The sequence below is a fragment of the Sceloporus undulatus genome, chromosome 1 (assembly GCF_019175285.1).
Source record: "Sceloporus undulatus isolate JIND9_A2432 ecotype Alabama chromosome 1, SceUnd_v1.1, whole genome shotgun sequence".
NCBI classification, from domain to species: Eukaryota; Metazoa; Chordata; class Lepidosauria; order Squamata; family Phrynosomatidae; genus Sceloporus; species Sceloporus undulatus.
Window position 1 is genome coordinate 336859903 of NC_056522.1, and position 26644 is coordinate 336886546.

Genomic DNA, 26644 nt, shown 5'->3' on the forward strand with positions numbered 1-26644 from the left:
GCACACATACAAATACAAGTGAATAATATTATGGCTCTCTATCACATAATCAGTTGTCAACAGTAACATATAAATCTATGTTGTTTTCCCAAGGGCAACAAATGGCTAGAAAACATGAGCATTTGGGATAAGTTTTTTAGAAGAACTGAATCTCCTTAAGCTTAAAATTTATGTAAAGAATCCTGGCGGAATTTCTGAAGTTTAACATGAAAAACTGCTGTGTTCTCCATATCGGGATAACCCGGATTGGAGGTGACACCAGCAGATGAATCACCTGAGACAGGACTGTATTTTCGCCAAACCTCAGGAGCCCTCAAGATGTGCTTCCTTAATATCCACATCTTCCTGTTGAAGTGGGCACTTCTAAAAGCCAAAAGAGTAAGGATCGCATGGAGGTAATAGAGAAGGAAAACCAAACAGAAGTTTGTCACCCACTCATCAAAAAGTCTCCAAAGAAGAAGTCAGTGTGGAGAAAAAGAGAGCCCTGGCTCTGGACAGGCGAGCCCTAGAATGCAAAAGGGATAGTCAAGAATATGGAGAAAAATTGCCAGTAGCAATAGCCTCTTTAGTAGGTACCAGTAAGCAACTCACTATGTTAAGGAAACCAGAGCCCCCACCAAAACCCAAATATCCAATGGTTGTTCGTCCAAAATTACGGTTCAAATCTCCTGTCTTTCTATCAAAAGCTGGTACTTACACTGAGCAGCCGGAGGAAGAAATATTATCTGAACACGCCACTGCAGGACCAAGCACTCTTGCTAGAGGAGTTGACTCTTTTTCTGTGGTTTCCCCCTCGAGTGAAAGTTTTTCTAAAATTGGTAAAGAAACATCAAAACCAAGTCTATTAAGTTCACTGTTAGACTTAGACAAATCACATAGAAAAAAAAGCAGCGGCTCACCTGGTGTGAAGTCTGCTGTAGGTTCTGTGGAAGAAGCTCTTGCTCGTAGTAGATCAAAAACACAGGTGAAGCATTTCACACAGAGTAAGTCACAAATTCATGCTTCTGTTCAGAAGTTGCCATCTGGATCTGGAATTGTTCCACGGTCTATTGATGAAATAATTGCATCCCTGAAGTCAACTGCTCCAACTGAATCAGACCTGAGGATCAAAGAACTCCTGCAGAGTATTCTTGGCGAGGACTACAACATAAAAATAGATGTAGGTAATGTAGAATAAACGGAACAGCGTTGACTGAATACTTGTAAAAATGATAATTACATTTTTTCAAAGACTACAGTGTGTTACCACACAGATGTTGGAACAAAAACTATTTTTTCTCAGCTTTTTCTTATCATTCTGCTGTCTTGGAATGGTAAAAGATAGCAAATTTAAATACATTCTCCACTAAAATGTTTTATATGGTTACATAGCTATATCAGCTGACCTACTTTATATATACTCAAGGCTGTCATTTATTTATTTACATCCTGTTTCATCCTGAAGGCTCAATACAGAGTCAGTCAGCTATAAGCAGAATTCAGCATTGGTGTCTTACGCAGTTTCTGAAATGTGTTCAGGCTAGGCCTGTGGAGAAGTGAGCTTCATACATGCTAAAAAACCTACTAAGATGTTTGATTTGAATGTGGCAGTATGTAAGAAAGGAGGCATATGCAGATCTGAAGCTACTGAGCATTTTATGGTTCACAAAAGTCTTAAATTATATATTAATTCATAGTAGGCTGTGGAACTCTCTTCCACAAGAGGCAAAGCTGGCCCTTTTGCTGCTCTGGTTGCAGGTAAAGGCCTTATTATTTAAGCATGCTTTTGGATATTAACAGTTGTGCAGAAGGTTCTTTTAATGGTGTGTGTGCTGCACTTTTATTATCGTAGTTTTCAAAATGTTTTTATATTAGTGATGTTTTGCTAGGATAGTTTATTGCATTATTTTAAAACTTTTTGTGATTATTTTTTGGGCCATACTTTATTGAAATCACGTCGAGAGGAAGGTAGGATATCCCATAACTACATAAATAGCTGTGGTTGTAAAAATGCTACTGGAGATTTCACACTTATTTTAAATTAATTTGCTGATTTTTGTCATTCTTAGGCAGTGTCATTCATACTTAGGTTATTCTGTGTTAGTACTATACAGGCTTTCAAAAGCTGGCCTTTTCGGACATATCTTTGCAAAATTACTTAAAACCAGCAGCTTAATCAGCAATTTAAAAGCTATAGATTAAAATAAATATGCAAAATTAAAACCAAATAGCAACCAAAATAAATGGTGAGCATAAAACTATTCAGGAAAAACTCCCTGTAAAAAAATCATAAAGATAACATTAAAAAAATTCTGGTAGGCCTGCTTCTTGGTGGAGTTCTTGGGAGAGGAAGTTTTGGAGGCACTGTTGAAAATAACCTGGCCTTGGTAACCTCTAGCCTAATTTTCTCTCTAAATATATTAGAGAGCAGGGCCTCTGAGGGTGGTATTAAGGTCTGAGCTAGTTCATATGGATATAGTTGTTCTTTCAAATAGCCAGTTTCAAACTGCTTAGAACAGTGATGGCGAACCTATGGCACGCGGAATGTTAAATGTCAAAACCAAAACTTCAAATTGAGACTGCAAACTTACTGCTAGAAATCACACATTTGTGCATTCTGATGTTTGTTTGTTTGTTTATTTATTTCCTTTGTAAAACAAAGCTACCTACTGTTCAGAAAGAAATTCAGCCCGCTGAAGTGGAGTCTACAGTTGCAGAAGTTATACCCGTGGAAACAAAACCGATAGAACTGGTAGGTTTCAGAAAACACGTTAATTTCTCTTCTTTTGAGATATAGTGGGCTGTTCTAGTAAAATTATTGAACTCTCTGTAATCAAAGTGGTTGTAGATTTATCTGAATCTGCTTTTTACTTGCATATGGGTGGTGACATTGATTCCCATGCCCCATAAATTTTTTGTTGTTTTTATGTGCCTTCATGTTGCTTCTGACTTATGACGATTCCATCATGGGGTTTTCTTGGCAAGATTTGTTCAGAAGAGGTTTGCCATTGCCTTTCTCTGAGGCTGAGAGCATGTGACTTGCCCTAAGTCACCTAGTGGGTTTCATGGCCAAACCAGGATTTGGAGCCTTGTCTCCAGAGTCATAGTCCAATACTCAAGCCACTGCTGTGGAAGATTAATGGACCTTGTGGAATAATTGTGATGTAGTTGGAGGCGGAATCATTGACTAGAGTTGTGGATTAAATTTAAATATCTGAATTATGAAGTGTAAGTTTTGTATTGGACAATATCACATTGTATTTGTTGTTTGTAGTTCACTATCCCACAACAGCATTCATGGTTGAATAGATCAGCTTCGTCCTTGTTTTCCTCTCACAATAACCCTTTGGTGTAGGATGGGCTGAGAGATGGTTACTGACTAGGTTGCTGACCAAGTGGGAATTTCATGGATATGTGGGTATTCAGATCAACATCTTTGCAGTTTTTTGCCAAAACCTAGTTGCATGTAAACAAATACTTCCTGGTAGGATGAAAATCATTTTTTATCCTAATATTTTATCCTTTTTTTTTTTAACTGAAGCCAACACCTGTTACAAAAGAACCCTGGACCACAGAATTTGAATCTCCTGTTGAAACTCCCACTGAACAAGTAACACCAGCAGATGCTGAACAAACAGAGGTGGTATAGTTTAAGCTGCTGTAATGAAGGCCTTATAATTCTTAATTTTATATTCTTGGGCCATACTGTCTCCTGTCTAAATACAGAATTATAAAGCTTCAGGGGTGAGATGATGTATGGTTTTTCTCTGCTGTTGATGGAAAGCTGTTATGTGGAATAGGAGCACTTCATGCTGAGGATATCTGTGTATGGCTCCTAATACACAGGCCTAGAGAAAGAATGAACCTGCATGTATTCTGAGGCCATTTGTGGGGGTGTTTACTCTTTTGATGCAAGTAAAACCAGGCACTGTCCTTGGTAGCCTACTTTAGTGTGTTGCTTTGCCGTTGTTTGTGCTCCTGAAGATGAAATTGACAGTAGTTATAATGGTCTACCAGAATTACAGAAACGTGCTACTGTATACTGCAGCTTTGTTTAGCCACTCCACAAAGTATCTTATATTTAAAAGTGCTATTTTGTGTAATTTGAAGTAAATACAGGTTGAGTCTCACTTATTTGAAATATTCCAAAACCCAAAACTTTTCATGCGTGGCTGATATTGTGACACCTTTCCTTCCTGATGGTTCAGTGTAAACAGACTATGGCAGGTTACAGACTGCCTATTTGGGGCGGGCTGTACCCGTCCCTTTCCCCAGTGTATTGGGGCCTCAGTGGCCAGAACAGCAGCCGCTGAGCCCCGATCCGCCGCTTTTCAGGCTGCGAGGAAGCGGCAAAACGCCGCTTCCCCGCAGCCTGAAAAGGGGTGTCCTTGGGGCTTCAAGCCCCAAGGACACCCCGCGGCGGCGGGGAGGGGGAGAAAGGGGCCGCTTGGCCCCTTTCTTCCTTGCTTCGCTGGGCGCAGCCGTCTGAAGGCTGCGCCCAGCGAAGCAAAGCGGCGCCGCAAACCAGGAAGGAGCTCCGAAACGGAGCTTCTTCCTGGTTTGCGCTAAGGGCGCACTAGGCGCCCTGGCGCGGAGCGAGGATGTCACGTCCGCTCCACCCCGTATAGGGGCGGCGCGGCCGTGATGTCCTCATGGCGGCGGCTGTCTGGAACGGCCGCCGTCATTTTTACGTGCGGAGCGCGTATTAGGGTTAGGGAGGCGCGTACTTTCATGGCGGTGTGTAACCCGCCTTTGTTTCATTCAAAGGTTATTAAAATGCTGCCTACAATTACCATCAGGATATGTCTATAAGGTATATATGAAACACTTAATTTTGTGTTTAGACTTGGGTCTCACCTCCAAGATATCTCCTTATGCATACACATGTAAATACAAGTTTTCCAAAATCCAAAACACTTCTGGCCCCAAATATTTCAAATAAGGGAGGCTTAATCTGTGTATGGCCCAGAATAGATGGGCAGGAAGGAGCGGCCTAAGGCCACTCTGGCTGCAGTTGGGCCGGGACTGTGGTGACCTCACAGCCTGCTCTAAAAGCAGGCTACCCGCAGCGGATCCAAACTGCACTTCAGGAGACGGATTATCTCAGCTCCTTTTTGCTCTGGTGTAAAGGACTGGAGCACCCCCTTGGCATGGCTTCCAGCCACACTGGAGGCATGCATTGTATAAATAGCATGCCTCCAACACAGCTGGAAGCCACTTCTTTATGCCCGAGTGTTCCAGACCTATATTAACTAGAAAAAGCTGAATCCAAAAGTGGTTTCTTCAATTTATTTTTTACAATTAAAATGATTGTACTTTGAAATAGGTATGCTTTTTTCTCGTTCATTCTGAAAATAGTAATAATCTTTGAATTGTTCTTGATAGCATTGTTTTAGAGTACAAACTCTAAGGAAGGATATTATTATGAATCATAATAAGTGGTAGCTTGACCGTTTCAAGTAGTATTTTGTTTGACAGGTCTGGGGCAAAGCTAGTGAAAGAGTCTGAAGACTGTATAACTTGTCCGTAGCATCTTTTAGCTTTTTGCTTTACTATTGACTAGTTACCTAGATCCAGGTGGGAAACTGCTAGGAGCTAAGGCACTATATTTGTTCTCCATGAGATGTTGGAGGACTGTACCAACAGGGGCCCTAATCCCTTAGACCTCAAGGCCCAGGCCCTGATCCCCCTCTTCCTCTCTTTTACGCACTACTACTCTCTCTTACATACTCAGTAATGCTCTTTTTCTGACTCTGTCTCCCTCAGATACGTTCATTCACACACTGTTTCACAAACAAATTCTGTCTTTCTATCTCCCTGACACATACTTAGTCACACTCTTCATCTCTTTTTTACATACTTGCATATACACAAGAGAATGAATGTTTCTGTGTGTGACTGTGTGTGAGAGAATAAAAGAATGTGAGTGAAAAAAAATGGCAGGATGAGTGTGTACATATCTGCGAGCATAGATCTGTGTGAGTGTGGCTATATGAAACAGTGTGTAAAATTTACACATGTTAATTACTGAATTAATTGAAATAAAACTGTTCTAATTTGAACAATGTTATTTCCTTAAAAATGTTAAAATGCATATGCACATGAATGTGCTAATGAAACTATGCACACAAAACAAACAAAATATTTTTATTCGTATGCTATATAGAGTGAGGAGCAATGATGTCTGCAGGTAGATGTAAAAGGGGTCACAAGGGTAAAAAGTCTCCGAACCAGTGCCCTAATCTATATCTTATATTGCTTGTAGGATGTGCATTGTTTTTGTGTTTTATTATTTTTATTATTTTCCATAGGAAATATCTGCAAGACCACGTGAGGAAAGTATTTCCCATGGAGTGCAGCAGGAAGCTTTAAAAGAGAGGGAAGGTGCTTTTGAAGTTGGGGTAAAACACAAATTCTTCTGTTTCATACTTAACCTTTCTTTGTTGTTTTGAGAAAAAGACTCCAGGGCAGATGGCTAGACTCAGTTAGGGAAGCCACAAGCTTGAATCTACAAGACCAAAGCATAGCAGTGGAGGATAGGTGATCTTGGAGATGTCTCAGAAACGTGGTCACCATGGGTTGAAGTTGACTCAAGGGCAGCTAACAACAACAACAAGGATAGAATCATAGAATCATAGAGTTGGAAGACACCACAAGGGCCATCCAGTCCAACCCAATGCCATGCAGGAACTCACAATCACAGCATCCCCAATAGATGGCCATTCAGCCTCTGTTTAAGGATCTCCAAAGAAGGAGACTCCACCACACTCTGAGGAAGTGTGTTCCACTGTCAAACACCTCTTACTGTCAGGAAAGTCCTCCTAATGTTGAGGTGGAATCTCTTTTCCTGTAGCTTGCATCCATTGTTCCGGGTCTTGTTCTCTGGAGCAGCAGAAAACAAGCTTGCTCCCTCCTCAATATGACATCCCTACAAATATTTAAACAGGGCTATCATATCACCTCTTAACCTTCTCTTCTCCAGGCTAAACATCCCCAGCTCCCTAAGCTGTTCCTCATAGGGCATGGTTTCAAGACTCTTCACCATTTTAGTCACCCTCCTTTGGACACACTCCAGTTTCTCAACATCCTTTTTGAATTTTGAATTCTATTGATGCATCCTACAATAGCATTGGCCTTTTTAGCTGCCACATCACACTGTTCACTCATGTTCAACCTGTAGTCTACTAGGACTCCTGGATCCCTTTCACATGTAGTCTCCTTAAGCCAGGTGTCCCCCATCTTATATCTATGCATTTCATTTTTTCTACCTAAGTGCAGTATCTTATATTTCTCCCTGTTGAAGTTCATTTTGTTCATTTTGGCCCAGCTTTCTAATTTACTAAGGCCATTTTGAATTTTGATCCTGTCCTCTGGGGTATTAGCTCCTCCTCCCTAATTTGGTGTCATCTGTAAAATTGATATTCCTTTATCCAAGTCACTGATAAAGATGTTGAATAGCACTGGGCCCAGGACAGAACCCTGTGGCACCCCACTGGTCACAGCTGTCCAGGATGAAGAGGAGCCATTGCTGAGCACCTTTTGGGTTTGGCCAGTCAATCAATTACAAATTCACCTAACAGTTGCATTGTCTAGCCCACATTTCACTAGCATGTTTGCAAGAATATCATGGCAGACCTTGTCAAAGGCCTTACTGAAATCCAGATATGCTCTATCTCCAGCATTCCCTTTGTCTACCAAGCTGGTAATTTTATCAAAAAAGGAGATCAGGTTAGTCTGGCATGACTTGTTTCTCAGAAACCCTTGCTGACTTTTTTTTATTATGGCATTGCTTTCTAAATGTTCACAAACTCTCTGTTTAATGATCTACTCTAAAATCTTTCCTGGTATTGATGTCAGACTAACTGGATGGTCATGGTTGGGATCCTCTCCCCCCCCCCTTTTTTTTTTTTTGAAGATGGGGACAACTTTTGCCCCTCTCCAGTCTTCTGGGACTACTCCTGTTCTCCAGGAGTTCTCAAAAATAATTGCCAATGGCTCTGAGATTACATTTGCCAATTCTTTTAATACCCTTGGATGTAGTTCATCTGGTCCCGGAGACTTAAATTCATTTAGATTACGTTTCAATTGAACCTTAGAAGGAACGTCTTCACAAAGAGTGATTTGGAACTGGACCCCAAGTGTCGGGGTCTCCTCTAGATGTCTTCATAAAGAAGCTAGACAGCTACCTGCTGAGGATGTTTTAGCTGGATATCCTGCACTGAGGAGGGGGTTGATTCAGTGGCCCATGAGGCCCCTTCCAACTGATAGGCACAAGATTTGCCTCTGTAATTGATGATTCATGACAGAGCCTAATTGTTAGAGTTCTTTCCTCAGAAGGTAAATTGAAATACTGTGTTAATTGAAAAGCTGACAGTGACAGTGGTTTGATTTTTTAAATATTATTTGCACAGTTAAATTTCCACACTGAAAGAGTGTCTGTTTTTGTTTTGAAGCTTTCATGAATTGTCTGAAATGGTTCTAAATAGCAGTGGTTTTAGAAAGTGTATTGATGTCTTTTATTTTTTTCCTTAGGAAATACCAGGAAGCGTACAAAGGGGGAGTATTTCCTTCAGAGTGCAAGAGGAAGCATCAAAACCAGGAAAAGATTCTGTCATAATGCAGGTAAAATAGAGAGATAAACATTTTTTGTTCCCTGTCCTTTCTTTGTTGCCATATCAAATATCAATTTGTAAGCTTCCTTGAGTTTCAATCTTAAAGGTGAGGTATAACTAAAAATGCTGCTGCTGATAATAATAGTAATAATAAAAATGATATTATTCCTTTTAATATACAGTTGCCCCTCCTAACTCGTGGATCTGAGATCCACATTCTTGAATATGCACAGAGGGGCGACTTCCACTATTTGCAATGGCGCCTGGTCCATGTGTACAGGGGTGTGCCCCATTCAAGCCTCTGTTTTTGTGGGGTGGGGATGGGGGTCTGGAATGGATCCCCACAAAAATAGAGGGCCTACTGTACTGTTTTAGACATACTTTCTCTTTTTCTTGAAGTCTAAAATGCTATGTTGTTAATTGATAGAAATTTAATCCTGTAAAATACTATAAATTAATGAATAATAGGAAGTCTAGAAACAGTTTAATGATGTTTGCTCCTCTCTTGCTAAGAGTAGAATCAAATTGTTCAGGTGCTTCTCCAAAGATAGTAATATTCATATGGAAGCTGAAAGCAAAATTTGGTTTTAAAACTTGATTATTTGTGGTATAGTTAAAATTTCTGATGTGAAAGAACACTTTTTTCTTTTGTTTTCAAAGTCTTGTTAATATCCATGAGCTTTCTAGTTTGCAATGATTATAGAAAGTGTTCTCTTGTTGTTATGTGCCTTGACTCCAGCTTATGGTGACCTTGTCATATTGTTGTCTTGGCTAGATTTATTTGGAGTAGATTTGCCATTGTTGTCCTCTTCGCCTAGTCACCCCGTGGGTTTTCATAAGTGAGTGGGGATTTGAACCCTAGTCTCCCAGAATTGTAATGCATCATACAAACACTATACCACACTGTCTCAGAAAGTGTTTGTATGTGTGTGCGTGTGCCTTCAAGTTGCCTTTGACTTAGGGAATGAAGTGTAACATACAGTGCCTGGTGTTTGTTGCTAGTCTCCCATCTAAGTACTAACTAGAGCTGACTTTGCTTAACTTCAAGATCAGATGGGATCTGGTGCTTTAGGGTATTTAGCTGTCTTTTGTTACTTTTCCCAGGATATGCCAGCATGCCCACGTAGGAGTATTATCTTCAAAGTACAACAAGAGACAGCAGACATAGAAGATACTGTCAGAATTGAGGTGAAATTTTTAAAATTGCAAACTTTCCTGATTTCTGTTATTTTTTAGTTCATACGTTATTTTTTATTCTTTATTCTAACAAGCTCTTGTGTTAGATGTATGGTTTCTTATGCTTGAATTTCACATGCTGTACATTGTTATTCACCATGTAGACATAAACACAATCTTGTAGTTATTTATTCTTCTTTGTGGTCTCTATGAATCACAAAATAGGTTATCTGAGCCTGTGCAGTGCATCAACATTCTGAAATAGTTATGTAAGTGTTTTAGGGTTGCCTTGCCCACTCCCCGTACCTCCTACCTAACTCCTCAGTTCCTTTTTGTCCACTGCATTAACAGGGTCACTTGGAGGCTCAGCAAGACTGCCACTTTGGAGCGGCTTGCACCCTCCCCTTTCCTTGCTGGATCAGGGCCATGGCAACCACATGCTGCGGGCCCAATCTGGCCTTTCCGTGGTGCAAAAAGAAGCTGCAATCAGCATCACTTTCCAGCACTCCTTTTGGTGTGTGTCATCAGGATGCAACACCAAAGGAGTGCTGTGACACTGCCTGCCATGCAGTCAGGTGCATGGCATGATGCCATCAAGTCAGCATCGGGGTGTCCGTCGTGCAGACACCACACTCCCACTCTGCCCTGAGACCAGCATTTAGTGCTGGTCTGTTGAGGCCCTTGGATGTGTTTTAAGTTTCATTTCTTCTCCCTTTCTTTGGCTACCTGACTTAGATTATTTAAAGTTTTTTTTAAAGATAATCTCTGTATTTTGGCTTGTCTCTTTATTGGACTGATTTATCTATTTGACTAGGCTTATATTACCTTTGTTTGATCTTCCTCACAGCTAGCACTATTGATTACCATTGCCTTCGATGGTTTATAACCTCTTCTGCATTTTTCAAATGCTGCACCTCCTTTACAGTAGTATGTATATACTGAAAATAACAGCCAATGCTAAGTGTTTCCTCTGCCTTGGGGAAGCCCATAATGTTGGGACCTGTAACCACTGTAAGGCCTTTACTCCTCAGCCCTGTCAAAAGCCAGGATTTAAGGTTAAAAGCTCTCCTGTGGGAGAAAGCACTCAAGAAAAGGCTGACAAAACTTGTCAAGCCTACTGACCATTACTCTGTTCTTTTGGTTCATGTGGAAACCAACGATACTGCAAAACACAGCCTTCAGAATATCATAAGGGGTTATGAGGTTCTGGGTAGGAAGCTGAAAGAGATGGATGCACAGGTTGTCATCTCATCTCTTCTCCCAGTTGAAGGGCATAGACCAGGAAAGGAGAGGAAAATAGCATAAGTGAATAACTGGCTCCACAGATGGTGCCTCCAAGAGCGATTTTTATTTTTGGTCATGGTCTGCAGTTCCATGAGGGTGGACTTCTGGCAAGGGATGGGTTGCATCTCATGTCAGTTGGCAGAAATGGTTTTGCACATAGTCTCAAAAATTTGATCAGGAAGGCTTGAAACTGAGTTATGTGGGGGAGGGAGACAGTACTTTGGAAGGCAGGAGTTCATCAAGGGCTGGAGCTAATAGTGAAACTGTTATAAAGGGAACAAGGCAAATAATGCAGGGACCCAGCAGTAAAAAAATAACTATTTTAACTAACTTGGTCACCCGCTAAAATGGACTATTATTTGAATATCCCTAGAAACCTGTCTTGATGTCTCTGATTATTTTAATGATCAGTTCAATGTTTTAAATGTTATTTATTATTGTTATGTAGGGATTATTAGGTGTTTAAGGGAGGGAAGGGACAATTGGGATTACTTTGCATTGTATGAATTTTTGTTACTGTAAGCCGCCTCGATTCTGATGGAGAGGCGGGATAAAAATAAAATGTTATTATTATTTATTTATTTATTTATTTACCTGTATTATGGGAGGGAGAAAACTTTACACAGACAGCTAGGAGAGCTAATACACAGAGCATGGGAAATAAATAAGATGAACTTGAATTCTTAGTACAACAAAGCAAATACAATATAGTAGGCATCACTGAAATCTGGTGGGATGAGTCCCATGATTGGAATGTAGTAATAGAGGGTATAACCTTTTTAAGAGAAATAGACCAATCAGGAAAGGAGGAAGAGGAGGAGGAGCACTATATGTCAGGGATGTGAAGAGATCCAGGACTTAAATCCTGGAAGCGAAGTGGAGGGCATCTGGATAAAACTTAAAGGGGAGGGAAACAACAAGGATGTTATTATGGGAGTCTACCATAGACCCTCAAGTCAGACGTAGAAATTGGATGATGCCTTTCTAGAACAGATGACTACACACTCAGAAAGAAGGAATGTAGTAGTGACGGGGAACTTCAACTATCCAGATATTTGCTGGAAGTCAAACTCAGCAAAACCTCAAGGTCTAGGAAATTCCTCCCTTGTCTGGAAGACAGTTTCATTGTCTAAAAGGTTGAAGAGGCAACAAGAGGATAAACTTTTAGATCTCATCCTAACCAACAGGGATGACCTGGTTAATGGGGTGCAAGTAGTGGGATCCTTAGGTGGAAGTGACCATGTTATCCTGGAGTTTTACAGTGGAAAGGAGAAGCCAAGCACATTCTAGACTTTAGGAGAGCTGATTGTAGTAAACGTAGGGAAATACTGGGTGTGATCCCATGGTCAGGAATACTAAAAGAGAAGTGAGTTCAAGACGGATGGGGGTTTCTCAAAAGGGAGATACTGAAGGCACAATTTAAAACAGTTCCAATGAAGCAGAAAAATGGGAGGTGTCTCAAGAAACCAGGATGGATGACTAAAGAACTTTCAACTGAGCCAAATTTTAAATGGGGCATGTATAAGAAATGGAAAATGGTGTCCTGGGAAAGCGGCCAAGAAGGTTGATAGCAACACACAGCTCTAAACAATGTACAAAACTTAATGGAATCCAGCAAAGCGAGGAAGAGAATCCAAGAGCACAAACCAAGAAAGTTGTCAGAGATCTGAAGTCCAGGGTTCCAGAGAGTGATGAGACGGATAGGCAAATCCAATATCAAGAAGTTCAGGGAGACAAGGCAACCATCAATCTGAGGAGCAGGGTTTCTAGCCCGGAAACAAAGGAGGTCAAGATTATGCATGCTTTCTCGGGGAAGCTCAGATAATCTCTGACAATGGGTCTGACGTCCACCTGTTTATATTCCCAGCTCTCATGTGTACAGTGGTTTGTTGATTAGAGAGCGTTTTTCATAAAGCCCCTTTGAACGCTGGAGGCACACCCTTTCAGATCTTCTTTTGCTGAAGGTAGGTATGTCAGCCTCCTCCTCCTCCTCCTCCTCCTCCTCCTCAATTTCTCTTGTGCCTGGAATTTCTGCTGCTGGGAGGCTTGGTTGCTGAGTCTCTTGACAGGCCACAGACTCTGCTTGATATGGCAGGGCAGAGCTAGGACCTGGCTCGCCTTCAATCTCAGTCTCAAACTGGGACTCTAGCTCATCCTCCAAGTCCTCAGCCTGGCTAGGCATGATAAAAGGGAGAAATAACCAAGGAGGAATTCAAACAAATAGGGGTAAAGTCAAAAGCAAAAGCACAGAATGAGTGCAGGCTTGCTAGAGAGGCTAAGAACAATAAAAAGGGCTTTTTTGGGTATGCACTTAGCAAAAGGAAGAAAAGGCAATGGTAGGGCCACTGCAGGGAGAAGATAGAGAAATGCTAACAAGGGATAGAGAAAAGGCAGAATTACTCAACACCTTCTTTGCTTCAGTCTTCTCAGAAAAGGAAAAGGCTGGTCACCTGAGTATAATGTAGCAGAGAACAGAATAGGGGAAATTCAGCACAGAATAAGTAAAGGAATACTTGGTTAAACTAAATGAATTTAAGTCTCCAGGACCAGATGAACTACATCCAAGGGCATTAAAAGAACAGGCAAATGTAATCTCAGAGCCATTGGCAATAATTTTTGACAACTCCTGGAGAACAGGAGTAGTCCCAGCAGACTGGAGGAGGGCAAGCATCGTCCCCATCTTCAAAAAGAGGAAATAATAGAATCATAGAGTTGGAAGAGACCGCAAGGGCAATCCAGTCCAACCCCCTACCATGCAGGAACTCTCAGTCAAAGCATACCCGACAGATGGCTATCCAGCCTCTGCTTAAAGACCTAGAAGGAGGGAGACTCCACTACACTCCGAGGGAGTGTGTTCCACTGTCGAACAGCCCTTACTGTCAGGAAGTTCCTCCTAATGTTGAGGTGGAATCTCTTTTCCTGTAGCTTGCATCCATTGCTCCTGGTCCTAGTCTCTGGAGCAGCAGAAAACAAGTCAGCTCCCTCCTCAGTATGACATCCCTTCAAGTATTTAAACAGGGCTATCATATCACCTTTTAATCTTCTCTTCTCCAGGCTAAACATCCCCAGCTCCTTAAGTTGTTCCTCATAGGACATGGTTTACAGACTTTTCACCATTTTAGTCGCCCTCCTTTGGACACGTTCCAGTTTTTCAACATCCTTTTTAAATTGTGGTGCCCAGAACAGGGCACAATATTCCAGGTGTGGCCTGATCAGAGGAGAATAGAATGGCACTATTACTTCCCTTGATCTAGACACTATACTTCTATTGATGCAGCCTAAAATTGCATTGACCTTGTTAGCTGCTGCATCGCACTGTTGACTCATGTTCAACTTGTGGTCTACTTGGACTCCCAGATCCCTTTCACACGTAGTCTCGTTCAACCAGGTGTCCCCCTTACTGGTCACTTCGCTCCAGGATGAAAAGGACCCATTGCTGAGCACCCTTTGGGTTCGGCCAGTCAACCAATTACAAATCCATGTAACAGTTACGTTGTCTAGCCCACATTTAACTAGCTTGTTTGCAAGAATGTTATGGGGAACCCTGTCAAAAGCCTTACCGAAATCAAGATATACTATATCCAAAGCATTCCCTTCATTTAACAAGCTGGTAATTTTATCAAAAAAAAAAAAAAAAAAAAGAGATTAGATTTGTCTGGCATGACTTCTTTCTCTGAAACCCATGTTGACTTTTTGTGATTATGGCATTGCTTTCTAGATGTTCACAGACTCTTTGTTTAATGATCTGCTCCAGAATCTTTCCTAGTACTGATGTCAGACTAACTGGACGATAATTGTTGGGATCCTCTTTTCCCCCTTTTTGAAGATGGGGACAACGTTTGCCCTCCTCCAGTCTGCTGGGACTTCTCCTGTTCTCCAGGAGTTCTCAAAGATTATTGCCAATGGCTCCGATATTACATTTGCCAGTTCTTTTAATACTCTTGGATGTAGTTCATCTGGTCCTGGAGACTTATATTCATTTAGATTAACAAGGTATTCCTGTACTATCTCTTTACTTATTCTGTGCTGAAATTCCCCTAATCTGTCCTCTGCTCCATTATCCTCAGGTTGAGCACCCTTTTCCTTTTCTGAGAAGACTGAGGCAAAGAAAGTGTTGAGTAATTCTGCCTTTTCTCTGTCTCCTGTTAGCATTTTGCCATCTTCTCCATGCAGTGTCCCTACTGTTTCCTCCTTCTTCCTTTTGCTGCGGACATATCTAAAAAAGCCCTTTTTGTTGTTCTTAACCTCTCTAGCAAGCCTAAGTTCATTCTGCGCTTTAGCTTTTCTGACTTTACTCCTACATGTGCTTGCTGTTTGATTGAACTCCTCTTTGGTGATTTCTACATTTTTCCATTTCTTATACATGTTCCGTTTAAAACTTAGCTCAGTTGAAACCATCCTGTTTTCTTGAGACATCTCCCATTTTTCTTCCTAATTAGAACTGTTTGAAATTGTGCCTTTAGTATCTCTCCTTTGAGAAACTCCCATCCATCTTGAATTCTCTTCTCTTTTAGTATTCCTGACCAGGGGATCACCCCCAGTATTTCTCTAAGTTTACTGAAATCAGCTTTCCTAAAGTCCAGCTATAGTCCAGTTAGTCTGACATCAGACTAAATTACCAACATGATAGTCAAAGGGAATGCTGTAGATGTAGCGTATCTTGGTTTCAGTAAGGCCTTTGCCAAGGTCCGCCATGATATTCTTGCAAGCAGTCTAGTAAAATGTGGGCGAGACAATGCAACTGTTAGGTGGATTTGTAATTGGTTGACCGGCCGAACCCAAAGGGTACTCAACAATGGCTCTTCTTCATCCTGGAAAGAAGTGATCAGTGTGGTGCCACAGGGTTCTGTCCTGGGCCCAGGGCTATTCAACATCTTTATCAATGACTTAGATGAAGCAATAGAGGGCATGCTTATGAACTATGCAGATGACACCAAATTAGGAGGAGTACAAAAAATTGACAAAGTTTGTTTTGACTTGTTTGGACTTTAAAGATGGTTATTTTCATATTGCGATCAGGCAAATCCACCGAACATTTCTGTGTTTAGTGGTGGGGAGGAAAGCCCCTCGGCTTTCTGCTTTTTTAAATTTATATTTGAACTGTACTCTTGCTGCTTTTAAAAGATTTGGGTTCTTTTAAAAGAAATCTAGAAACTGCTTATATTAATCTTCATTTTCATTTGCAGCTCAGCCTTCACAGATTTACCATACAGCTTGTTTCTGTCCACAGTGGTGTCACATAATAATAATAATAATAGTAATAATAATAATAATAAAATTTATTTATATTTCCCACTTCTCCCTTCGGATCGAAGCGGGATTACAACAGTAAAACATCTATCACAGCAGACATTAGACACAGGAATGGGAAGAGCAAAATAGACTAATAAAATTTGATTGACATTACTCTCTAGCATTTGCTTGGAAATTCCCACCCATCTCTGATCTATGTTCCACTGTTTGGAGACTATGGCCCGTTTAGGGTTAAAAAGGGGTGTCACTTCCAGACGCCCCTAACCCTAGTACGGACTGAGTCCGTAAAAAATGGCGGCCCCCCTTCCACATGGGGGGCCGCCATGACGACGTCACGACCGCGCCGCCTCTATACGGGGCGGCGCGGATGTGATGTTGTCGCTCTGCACCAGGGCGCTTAGTGCGCCCTTTGTGCGGAGCAGGAAGGAGCTCCGTTTCGGAGCTCCTTCCTGGTTTGCGGCGCTGGGCGCAGCCTTCACACGGCTGCGCCCAGCGACGCAAGGGAGAAAGGGGCCAAGCAGCCCCTTTATCCTCCTTCCTGCCGCTGAAGGGTATCCTTGGGGCTTGAAGCCCCAAGGACACCACTTTCCAGGCTGTGGGGAAGGGGCCTTTTGCCGCTTCCCCGCAGCCCGGAAAGCGGCGGATCGGGGCCTCAGTGGCTGCCGTTCTGGCCGCTGAGGCCCCGATCCAGCGGGGAAAGGCGCGCCTACAGGCCGCCCCAAAGGGGCGGTCTGTAACGCACCCATATCTTTATTTTATCCCTTATGCATTTTGTTAATGCCGATCTGTATAGGAATGTTTTAGGAAAAATCTATAAATCTGCCTATTTCACACTATTGTGAAGTGAGAACAGTTGACATCTTTTTATTTTTAAAATACAATGTGTCAGCATCATATCATTTCTCCAGGTATTCAATAAGCATCATCAGTGTCTTATAGGCTTCTTCTCTGAATTTTCTTTGGTCTGCTGCAGGCACGTTACTCAAAATTATTTGGGCTGGTATTCAATAGAATTTATCATCTTTTGTCTTATCTTCATTTCTGAAAGAAAGCCTTCTGTGACACCCCAAATGTCTGTGGAGTTGACATTGTTACATTCCAGTTTCTTCACAGCATCTTGAAATATTATCAACAGATTGTTCAGGGAGAGTTCAGAAAGTACACAGATCTGTCCCATTTTGTTATGTTTATTTTTTTTGCAAAATCTTCACAAATTTTTCTTCCCTCTCTGAAAAGAAGTATGCTGATAGGAGTGACAGCCACATTGTTGGTACATACTGAAACACATATTTTCTATAAATTAGAATAAGACAAAAGGGATTCTGTCTTTTTGGCCACGAAGCTAAACTCACTATATAAGGGCCCGGATAGACAGGCCAAAATAAAGCTGCTTCTGGTCACTTTGGAGCAGGGGTAGGCAACCTGTGTCCCGCGGGCCGGATGTGGCCCGGCGAGGCCTTGGAACCGGCCCCAGCCCGGTCCTGCCACCGATTGCCGCCAGGGCCTTTGGCCTCTCATGCGCAGGGGCAAGGGGGGCAATTGTCTATAGACGCCTCAGAAACATGCATTTATATTAACATTTTTTTTGCATGTCCTCCACTTTTTTAAAAAAGTGTCCACCATTTGACAATGTTGTCCTACATTTGTCCCGGTTTATTTATTTATGTAATTTTTTAAAAAATTATTTATTTATTTATTTATTTTTTGGCTTCGGCCCCCCAGTTGTCTGAGGGACAGCAACCTGGCCCCCGGCTCAAAAAGTTTGCCTACCACTGCTTTGGAGGTATGCTGTTTAAATGACACACATCTTAAGAGGCCAGAAGCTGAGCCAAAGCTGCACTCTAGTCCTTAGGACTGGCGTGTGGCTTTGGTGTGGCTTCTGGGCTCTTAGGAAGCATGCATCATTTAAACAGCATACCTCCAAAGTGACCTGAAGCAGCTTTATTTTGGTCTGTCTGTTCAGGCCCTAACTTGAGAATAAGTATTTCTATATCAAAATTCTAAGTTGTGTTTGAGGCAATTGTGGATTATGTGATATTTGCATTTAATATCAGATAGTCATTAATGTGTTTCAATTTCTGATAAATTATGCTTTCCAGGATTTACAGAGGCATTGTCAATCACATAAACAGACATACTGTTAATGCTGAGACCATTCTTCTGTAAAATATTGGAGATCTGTGTTGCAATTGCCTCACTTCTCTCATTATTATCATAATAAAATCAAGCAATAGAAAAACAATATATAGTCAATTGCAAGAAGTTTCCTGTGTCCTTTGAAGGCATCAGTCCCAGTTGAAAGAAAGATTGAGCATTATTCTTAAGCAAGAATTCTAGTGATTTTGGTGCCAAAATATTTTCTGTTATGCTACTTTCTTTTGTCTGATGGCAAGACTTTTTTTTTTGCAATTTCAGAGTAGATTAAGTTTGGACAGAACTGGTTTGTAAAATGTAAATAGTTGGAAGCACTGTGACAAACCTGCCCTACTTCAGTTCTTGTCACCTGATTTTCTTTGCATGAACCTATTAATAAAAAAAAGTGGTATTATTTTCTATCATTTCTTTAATTCATTGTATTTAATGCATTTAGTGTGGCTTCTCACTGATTTCTTTCACCTGAAAACTCTTTGTGGCATAGAATGAATTCTGCTGTAGCTGTGGTTTACTTTGTGTAATCAGTTTTTGAATGTGTTTCCCTGGCCCATTTGTCATTAAAATTATACAAACACCTTCTGTTTTTTACTGTGCCATTGTCTGAAGATCCTACACCACTTCCTCTGTTTTGAGCATTTTTGTTTAAATGCAACAAATAACAAAATCATACAGTATAACTTTCCAGTGTAATGCAGAGAGGCCTTCTTGTGTCTCAGTAGGTTCCTGCAACATGCTTAGATACAGAGAAATACAGGGAACTATTCTTGAATATTTAGCTCCTGCTTTCTCTCACTCCTTTCTCTGAATCTTTTCCATTCTCCTAACTCCATTTGTGTACATTAAGCTAATGAACTGACCTATTTATGATAATTGATCTGAAAACTTTAGCAGTTTTTCTTCACTTTTTTTGTAATGTCTTCTTATGAATTGTCATTTGAAAGTTTGGTTTGTGGCGTCAATATTTTGCTACTTGGTTAGATTAGAAGGCAATTTTTGTAACACAGGAATGTAGGAATTATATACAGACTAAAATTTCCCCATAGGCACAGGAAGAAAGGGCTGAAAAACCTAGAGAAAAAATACTTCCTGGATCAAAAGCATCTTCGCGAGAGGGACTGATTATACAGGAAAGTGAAGAGTTTTCATGGTTAGAGGGTGAACAGTTACCAGAGTCATCTTCTGTAATACTAAAGCACTTGAAGAAAGTCACAAAAGAAGAATCAGAGGTAACAAAACTGTTTTAAGTACAATTAATCAGTTTATCAATCAATTAATCAATACTGCAAATCAAGCTAAGATGCATCAGCTGATTCAAGCTAGTACAAGTAAACTGAATTTGGAGGATCTATGTTGGGGAAAAGTGATTTCATGATAACTTAAACAGCCTTTATCACTCATGGCATCCTTTTTCTCTTTAAATTAGTGTGGGGAACATTAGATTCATTTCACCCATGGTAACATTGTTTCATGTGCTCCAGTTCTTTGGTTTTCCTCCTTGTTAAAAGCTTGAAGTGTGTGTCTAAAGTTAGCTATTTGTACTAAGAGCTTTAAGCTATAATATGCTGGTTTTGACCTTATCCTTTTGTCTTTGGTTCCACTCAGCACTAGTATGTGCTGGAATAACTACACCCAATAAGTTTAGTAATTTCTGGAGTTATTTCTGGAGTTATAGTTTAGTTTTAATACTGAGTTTTATCTCTATATAGGAGTCTCTGTATTCAGATATGGATCTGTCAATAAAAGGGAAAAAAATTACCAAGGTTGAACCAACTGAAATTCAGAAAAGTTTAGAAGATTTTTCTGAACAACAACCTGTGTCTCTACTTTCCACATGGACTACAAAGATCAAGTGAGCTTAATAAAATTTGTTTACTACTATTGCATAATACTACTTGATCTTAAGGTGCTTTAGCACATTCTTCTTGTAATCTTGACAGAAACTTGTGTGGTAGGTCATATTATTTCCATATTCTAGATGTTCAGACATTTCACACAATGGTGCTGAGAGATAGTAGAGCACATAAAATTCTATCTAAAATGTCTGTGTTGCCTACTTGAGCTGCTTGACTAAGAACGAAAAGTTCCATAGTGCATACTGCATACTTTGCATGCAAAAGATCTCATAATATGAACCCTTAGAGTGCTGGCTTTGTTCAAGTATAGAAGTACATGTGACTTTTTAGGGAACATTAAGGTTTTTTTTTGTTCTGTCTGTGCATCACCATATGTGGGTCTGCACCAGCAGGAGGAACAGTTTGGAACCTTCTAGAAAGCAGAGATGTGGGTGTTAAACTAGTCCTCTCCCCTATATACCCAACCATAAATCCACCTGAATTATAAGTCGAGGGCAGGGTTTGAGGGCAAAATTATGGATTTTAATATGACCTTTGGATAAGTTGAGGGTAAAACTTAAGAGCACATAACAAAGGAAATAAAGAATGCAGCAAAGAAAAACATTGCCAAAGAATGCCACAACTTTTCCATCCAGGCATTCGAAAAGGTCAGAAGCAGTGCCACAGTAGAGAGAATAGAGTGTTGTGCTTCTTTTAGGTTCTCATGCAATGGACTGCACTCTTGGCTTTCGCCACTCTACTTAGAGAAGGGGATGGTTCCTATTTTGTTTTTTTTGTTTTTAATTTTTTTAAAAATTTTATTAATTAAAAACAAATATACAAAAAACAAAGGACATTCAACAGTATACACAGTTCAAACTTCCATACATACATTTCCTATATAGGCATACTTCTACCTATTTGCTATTCTCATTCTCTTCTTACTTACAACATTTAAAAAATAAAAGAGATGGTTCCTATTTTGATAAGAGTTAAGGTACAATGCTTATGCTGACCTGTGGATATTTTTCCCAGGTTTTTTGGGTCAATGTTTTGACTAAAATGTATGGCTTATATATGAGTATATATAATATGCTTATATGGTTGGCCTTTGGTATCCATAGATTCCTTATTCATGGATTCAACCATCCACAGTTTGAGATATATATATATATATATTTATATATATATATATATATTCAAAGTTTGATTTTATCTATCTGTCTATCATCTATCTATCTATCTATCTATTCAAAAAAGCAAAGCTTGATTTGCCATTTTATATAAGGGACATCATTTTACTATGCCATTGCATTTCATGGGATTTGAGCATCCATATATTTTGGTATCCATAGAGAGTCCTAGAACCAAACCTCAGTGGATAACAAGGGCCCAAAGTATTGCCATTTCTTCATTTCTGTTTTATCTACTACAGCCAAAGTATTGGTTAAAAATTATTTCTTTTTATGTGTGAGAGACTATACTTACTTCTTTTTGCTCATCTGACTGATGGAGATCTTTTTCTTGTCACTTTGCTGGCTGCACCAAACATTTCTGCCTGAGGGTCTCTACCTCTCTGGACTTCTGTATCCTCCCACTATATTAAATGTAAAGGAACAATTTCTCTTGTGGAGGGCAATCACAAGTTCCTCCTGGGTTTAGAGGTGAAAAATTCTGTTGATTCCTGCCAATTTTTCCATGTTCTTACTGGTCCTGCCAGAATTGTGCTGCCTGCTTGAGGATTGCAGTCTGGAAAATTACAGTAAATGCCATTTAACCTGCCTCCCCACTAATGATAGTTTAACTTGCAATTTCAAAGTCTCCCAGTGTACTAAAGGTTCTTTTGTTGACACTGTTCCTCAGTGATTGGTACCAAGTGTCCTTTCACACCATCAGTACACGTCCCACAGTTGAGCTTTAACAGACTAAGAGTATGCCTGCTTCACCAACTAAAGATAGGCCTTGTAATCATAAAAGGTCTTACCTGGCAGATAAGCTAAAGCCTAAAAAATAGGACTGACAGGAGAAATCATTTTAAGATTTAAGATCAACCCTATGAGTTGTTTGATCTGGAGCTCTTTCCCACTCATTTAATGAAACAAGGACCTCTCCCAGTTATTTGCACCATTAGGTCTACTCAAAGGGTCTATTTGATATGAGACCTAGAACCAACAACTGAACCACTAACTCTTTGGTCTCCATAGCTTGACTTGGTGCTGAGAAAACCCCTCTTCATTTCCATGTTTGTTCCCCCTATAGGGAGGAATCAAACGTGATAGAGATAACTGAAGATGATTTTTCTCACTACTTCATCAGTCCACAAATCTACAAATGAAAGTACTATAGCAATAGCAAGTACATTTCTATACCACTTATCAGTACTCCCTAAGTGGTTTACAAAGTGTAAGCTAATTGCCCCCAACAATCTGGGTACTCATTTTAGTGACCTCGGAAGGATGCAAGCCTGAGTTGAGTTTGAGCCCCTGGTCTGGTATTGAACTTGAAACCTTATGGTTTGTGAGTGAGTGGCTGCAGTACAGGTATTTAACCACTATTAGCCACCATTGCTCACAATTGTGATCCTCAGAAAAAGTGTTATAAAATTCATAGTTTTGGAGACTTTTTTTGGATTTTCTCTTAAACATTTGTTAAATTTATTGTAAACAATTTCTTTCTTTCTTAATGTGGTCCTTCAATACAATGTTGAAAAAAATCATTGAAGTTTCCAAGTATGAAAATGAAAATGAGCCATAGATTTTCTTTTTTTTCAAAAGTTTTCATCACATCCTCTTCTTTTGTAAATGGACTGTAAAGAAGTCTCAAAATGTTCACTTAAATCTGTGAAACATTCAAGAATTTTGCTTACTATTGATTGATTAGATGCAAGCAGCATAATCTATTTAACAAGAGGATTTATCAATTCATGTCACTTTGGGGTTGAATAGACCAGCAGCTTGGAGGCGCCTCCAGCCGTTCCAGCCTTGATCAATCCCTGATTAGCATGGGACCACAGCGACCAGACATGGTGGTTCTGAGGCCTGCCACTGCCATGTTCCGGAACAGATCACCAGCAAGAAGCAATTTTTTTGCATTCCTTTTGTGGCAGAGTTTGTGCCAAATTAGCCAGCTTTGGTGCGGCTTCCAGTTGATGCACCTGCACACCATGCCCCTGGATTGGCCTGAAGCTCATGCTTCTTGCCTTTGTGGCTTTTTACCAAAATACACCTGCATAATCTGCAGCACAAGTCAGCTGTGGCATGACACAATGAAAATCAATTGACTTGTTCTATAGCTAGCCCTCTCTGGTGGAGGTAAGAGTATCTTCTTCTCCTCATGTTCCATTCCACTGAGGCTGTTCAAAAGAATACCTTAGGTCTGAAACTACACAGGCTAAAAGAGGCAGCTTCTGGCCATGTTGGAGGTGCACTGTTCATATGATGCATGCTTCCAATGTAGCTGAAGGCTGCACTGAGGCCACGCTTCAGTTCTTTAGACCAAAGCAAAAAGGACCTGGGATAATCTGGCTCCTGGTAACGTGGTTTGGGTCCAGTGGTGGCGGCCTGCTTTTGGCATGGGCTGTGAGGTCACTGCAGACCTGATTCGTTTGTGGTTAGAGCTTCCCAATTGTCTGTTTCACCCCGTCGTTGATGATACTGAAAGCTATTGGAGAGTCCAGCAGAACCAGCAGAGACATGTTCCACCATCCAGCTCTTGGCATAGGGTATCCATCAAGGCAATCAAAGCCTTATGGGCATTTGCTAGGTGTGAAACCAAAATGAAATAGATCTAGATAATCTATCTCATCTTTGAAAGTCTCCAGGCCTCCTGATGTGACATATCACATCCCATTGCTCTTTCAGTGTCTGTCCACACAATTTTGAGGGACCTGCCTCAGTAGTGTCTATGGTGCTGATATGTTCAACACCAGTTGAGTTTGTAACCAGTGAATTAATCTTGATGATTTCAATGGCTTCTCTAGCACTTCTTTGTTTTAAATACTTTATTTGGTATATATAAAAATACATAACGCATATAATCAAACATACATACATAGACACACATCCAAAACATTATACAGAAAAACATAGGACTTCCTTACTATCCAAATACTACTGATATAATACATGTTTTACTCCTTATAAAGTGATCAAATTTTAGAATATTTTTTCTACATAATTATTAAATCAAATACATTTAGCATCTTCCATGTGTTTTGGTGTTTACCATCATTTCTATCTTTATTTATATTTTTCATATTTATTTAACAGTCCAGACTATTATCCCAGTTTTATCCCTCTTTATTTTTCAGATATTGAATCAAATGATTCCAGTCCTTTTTGAATTTTTGTATTGAACATTTCTGTATTATTTCAGTTAATTTATCTATTTCCAAATAGTCTATTATTTTTCTTATCCCGTCTTTTATTTCCGGTATTTTCTTTTCTTTTCATTTAGTTGCGTATACCAGTCTTGCCACTGTTGTCATATAAAATAACAACCTTCTCTAGCACTTCTGACTACATAAGTGCCTTATGTTTTGTCAGTACTGACCATTACTATTTTGCAACCAGCTGTATGTCACCTGCATTCAACTGTTCTTGCTCCTTCAGCTGCTACTTAATCCCACCCTTCACAACAGCAACCAGCAAAACAGCACAGTTTATCAGAAGGCAATTCAAATTCTGGGTTAATCTCCTCTTGTCAGTGGAGAGCTTTTTCTAATCAACTGATCCTCCATAGCAGATCAAGATCCTCCATTAGAATTATATGAATCGTTTGAACCTACTTCTCAGAATGCGTGAATAGACTCCAGTTAAAAAATAAATAGTACCTTGGTGAATTATTCAGTTTTTAGAATTGATACATACCAAGCCTCCTCTAGGTGAATGGACAACCTTTACAACATTGAAGAAGATAATTGAGAAGTTTAAAAACCCTGGTGGCAGTTTGGTAACTGTTACACAGTCTTTGGGTAGTTTTATTCAGCATTACCCCAATGATGCTTATGTTACAGTGGCTGCAGCCTTTGCTAGAATTGCAATATCACCATTGTTATCGTAATGTTTTTCCCCATCTGCTTTTTCAGGTAAGCTGCTAATCAGCACCCAATCAAACCCAAATGTATGATGTACAAATACTATCCTGAAGTGTTTGTACTTCATAATAGGATGCTTACCTGTAGCTGGTCATCTGGTCACCTGTGCATTCATGCAACCTATCCTTCCTCCTCCAATAGTACATTGGTGGGTGCTTTTTTTTTGTATTACTGCATTGGACAATTACTAGAATTCAGGAAGTGTAATTTTGAGCATGTTCAAAAGAGAGTAGGGGTGAAGTTATCACAATCTGTATTGTAGAAAAATCCAAACTGGTTTCAGCTTAGTTGCAGACTCAAAACCCCATTATAATTAAGTAATCTCTGTTTATAAGTAAGCAAACTCTTTTTCTTAGCATTACCTTTTTTGTTTATTTTGTCTTCCTAAAGAATACAGACTAAAGTCTATGTAAAATCCATAAGCAAAATATTAATAAAACTTAATTTTTGTTATCGGCAGTGCTGACTGATTGCCTTTTCAGCTTTTACATTATACATGGGCACCTCAGAATGAATTGTTTTGCAGCTCAAGTCCATTATCTGTGTATATTTGTTATCATCTGGAAAAAAAATAAGGATTCCAAAAGCCACAAAATTATTTCAGTGCGAACAGATGGAGGCTTCAGAATTTTGTTTCTTGAACAGCAGCCCTTGTGCAACATTTCAAACTGTTTTTGAAATAGAGATGACGTTCAAAGAGAAAAAGGTCAGCATTCCACTGAGTAATCTCAAGCTCCTCACATGTGCCTTAAGAATAGTTTGGATGCCAGCACAAAGCATTTTATACATCAAATATCTGGAAAGCTTAAATGCTCTCTCTTTCTCTCTGTGTGTGTGTGTGTGTGTGTGTGTGTGTTCATAGATATTTCTGGAAATCTTTCACTTAGTGCAAGTAAGGGCAAAGTATTGCCCTTCTGCATAGCCAGTAGTTAGGAATGCTGGAAGTTTACAATTCACTGATATCTGGTTTACTTTGCCCGTTCATTGTCTTAGTGGCTATGCTGTATTCCATAGGATAGATATATAGTTCACAAATACCTCAAACACATACTTTTTCTGTTTCTGGTAGGCTGTTATGTGTGTGTACATCTTCTCTTGTTCTTACTTTGCATATACTTTTAAGCAAGATTTTAAAGATGTCATGTATTTGGAATCTGAAGCATGTTTGCCTGAAAGTAAGTTCTGTTGAAATCTGTGGAACTCATTAAGATAATAATAATAATAATAATAATAATAATAATAATAATAATAATAATAAT

General features: G+C 39.9%; 1 protein-coding gene across 2 annotated transcripts in view; it reads left to right on the forward strand.

The window, feature by feature from the left end:
- Window positions 1-457: 457 nt before the first annotated feature.
- The window catches only part of TTC6 (tetratricopeptide repeat domain 6), a 133880-nt gene continuing 107693 nt past the window's right edge, over window positions 458-26644 (forward strand). For both annotated transcript variants that reach the window (XR_006102199.1, XM_042452178.1), the window contains exons 1-8: window positions 458-1159; window positions 2642-2731; window positions 3521-3619; window positions 6291-6380; window positions 8512-8601; window positions 9696-9779; window positions 19502-19684; window positions 20165-20307. Coding sequence is in view for 1 of the 2 variants with exons in the window: in XM_042452178.1 (XP_042308112.1) it covers window positions 593-1159; window positions 2642-2731; window positions 3521-3619; window positions 6291-6380; window positions 8512-8601; window positions 9696-9779; window positions 19502-19684; window positions 20165-20307 (1346 nt within the window). In the remaining variant the exon portion in view is untranslated. The remainder of the gene's footprint in view (window positions 1160-2641; window positions 2732-3520; window positions 3620-6290; window positions 6381-8511; window positions 8602-9695; window positions 9780-19501; window positions 19685-20164; window positions 20308-26644) is intronic.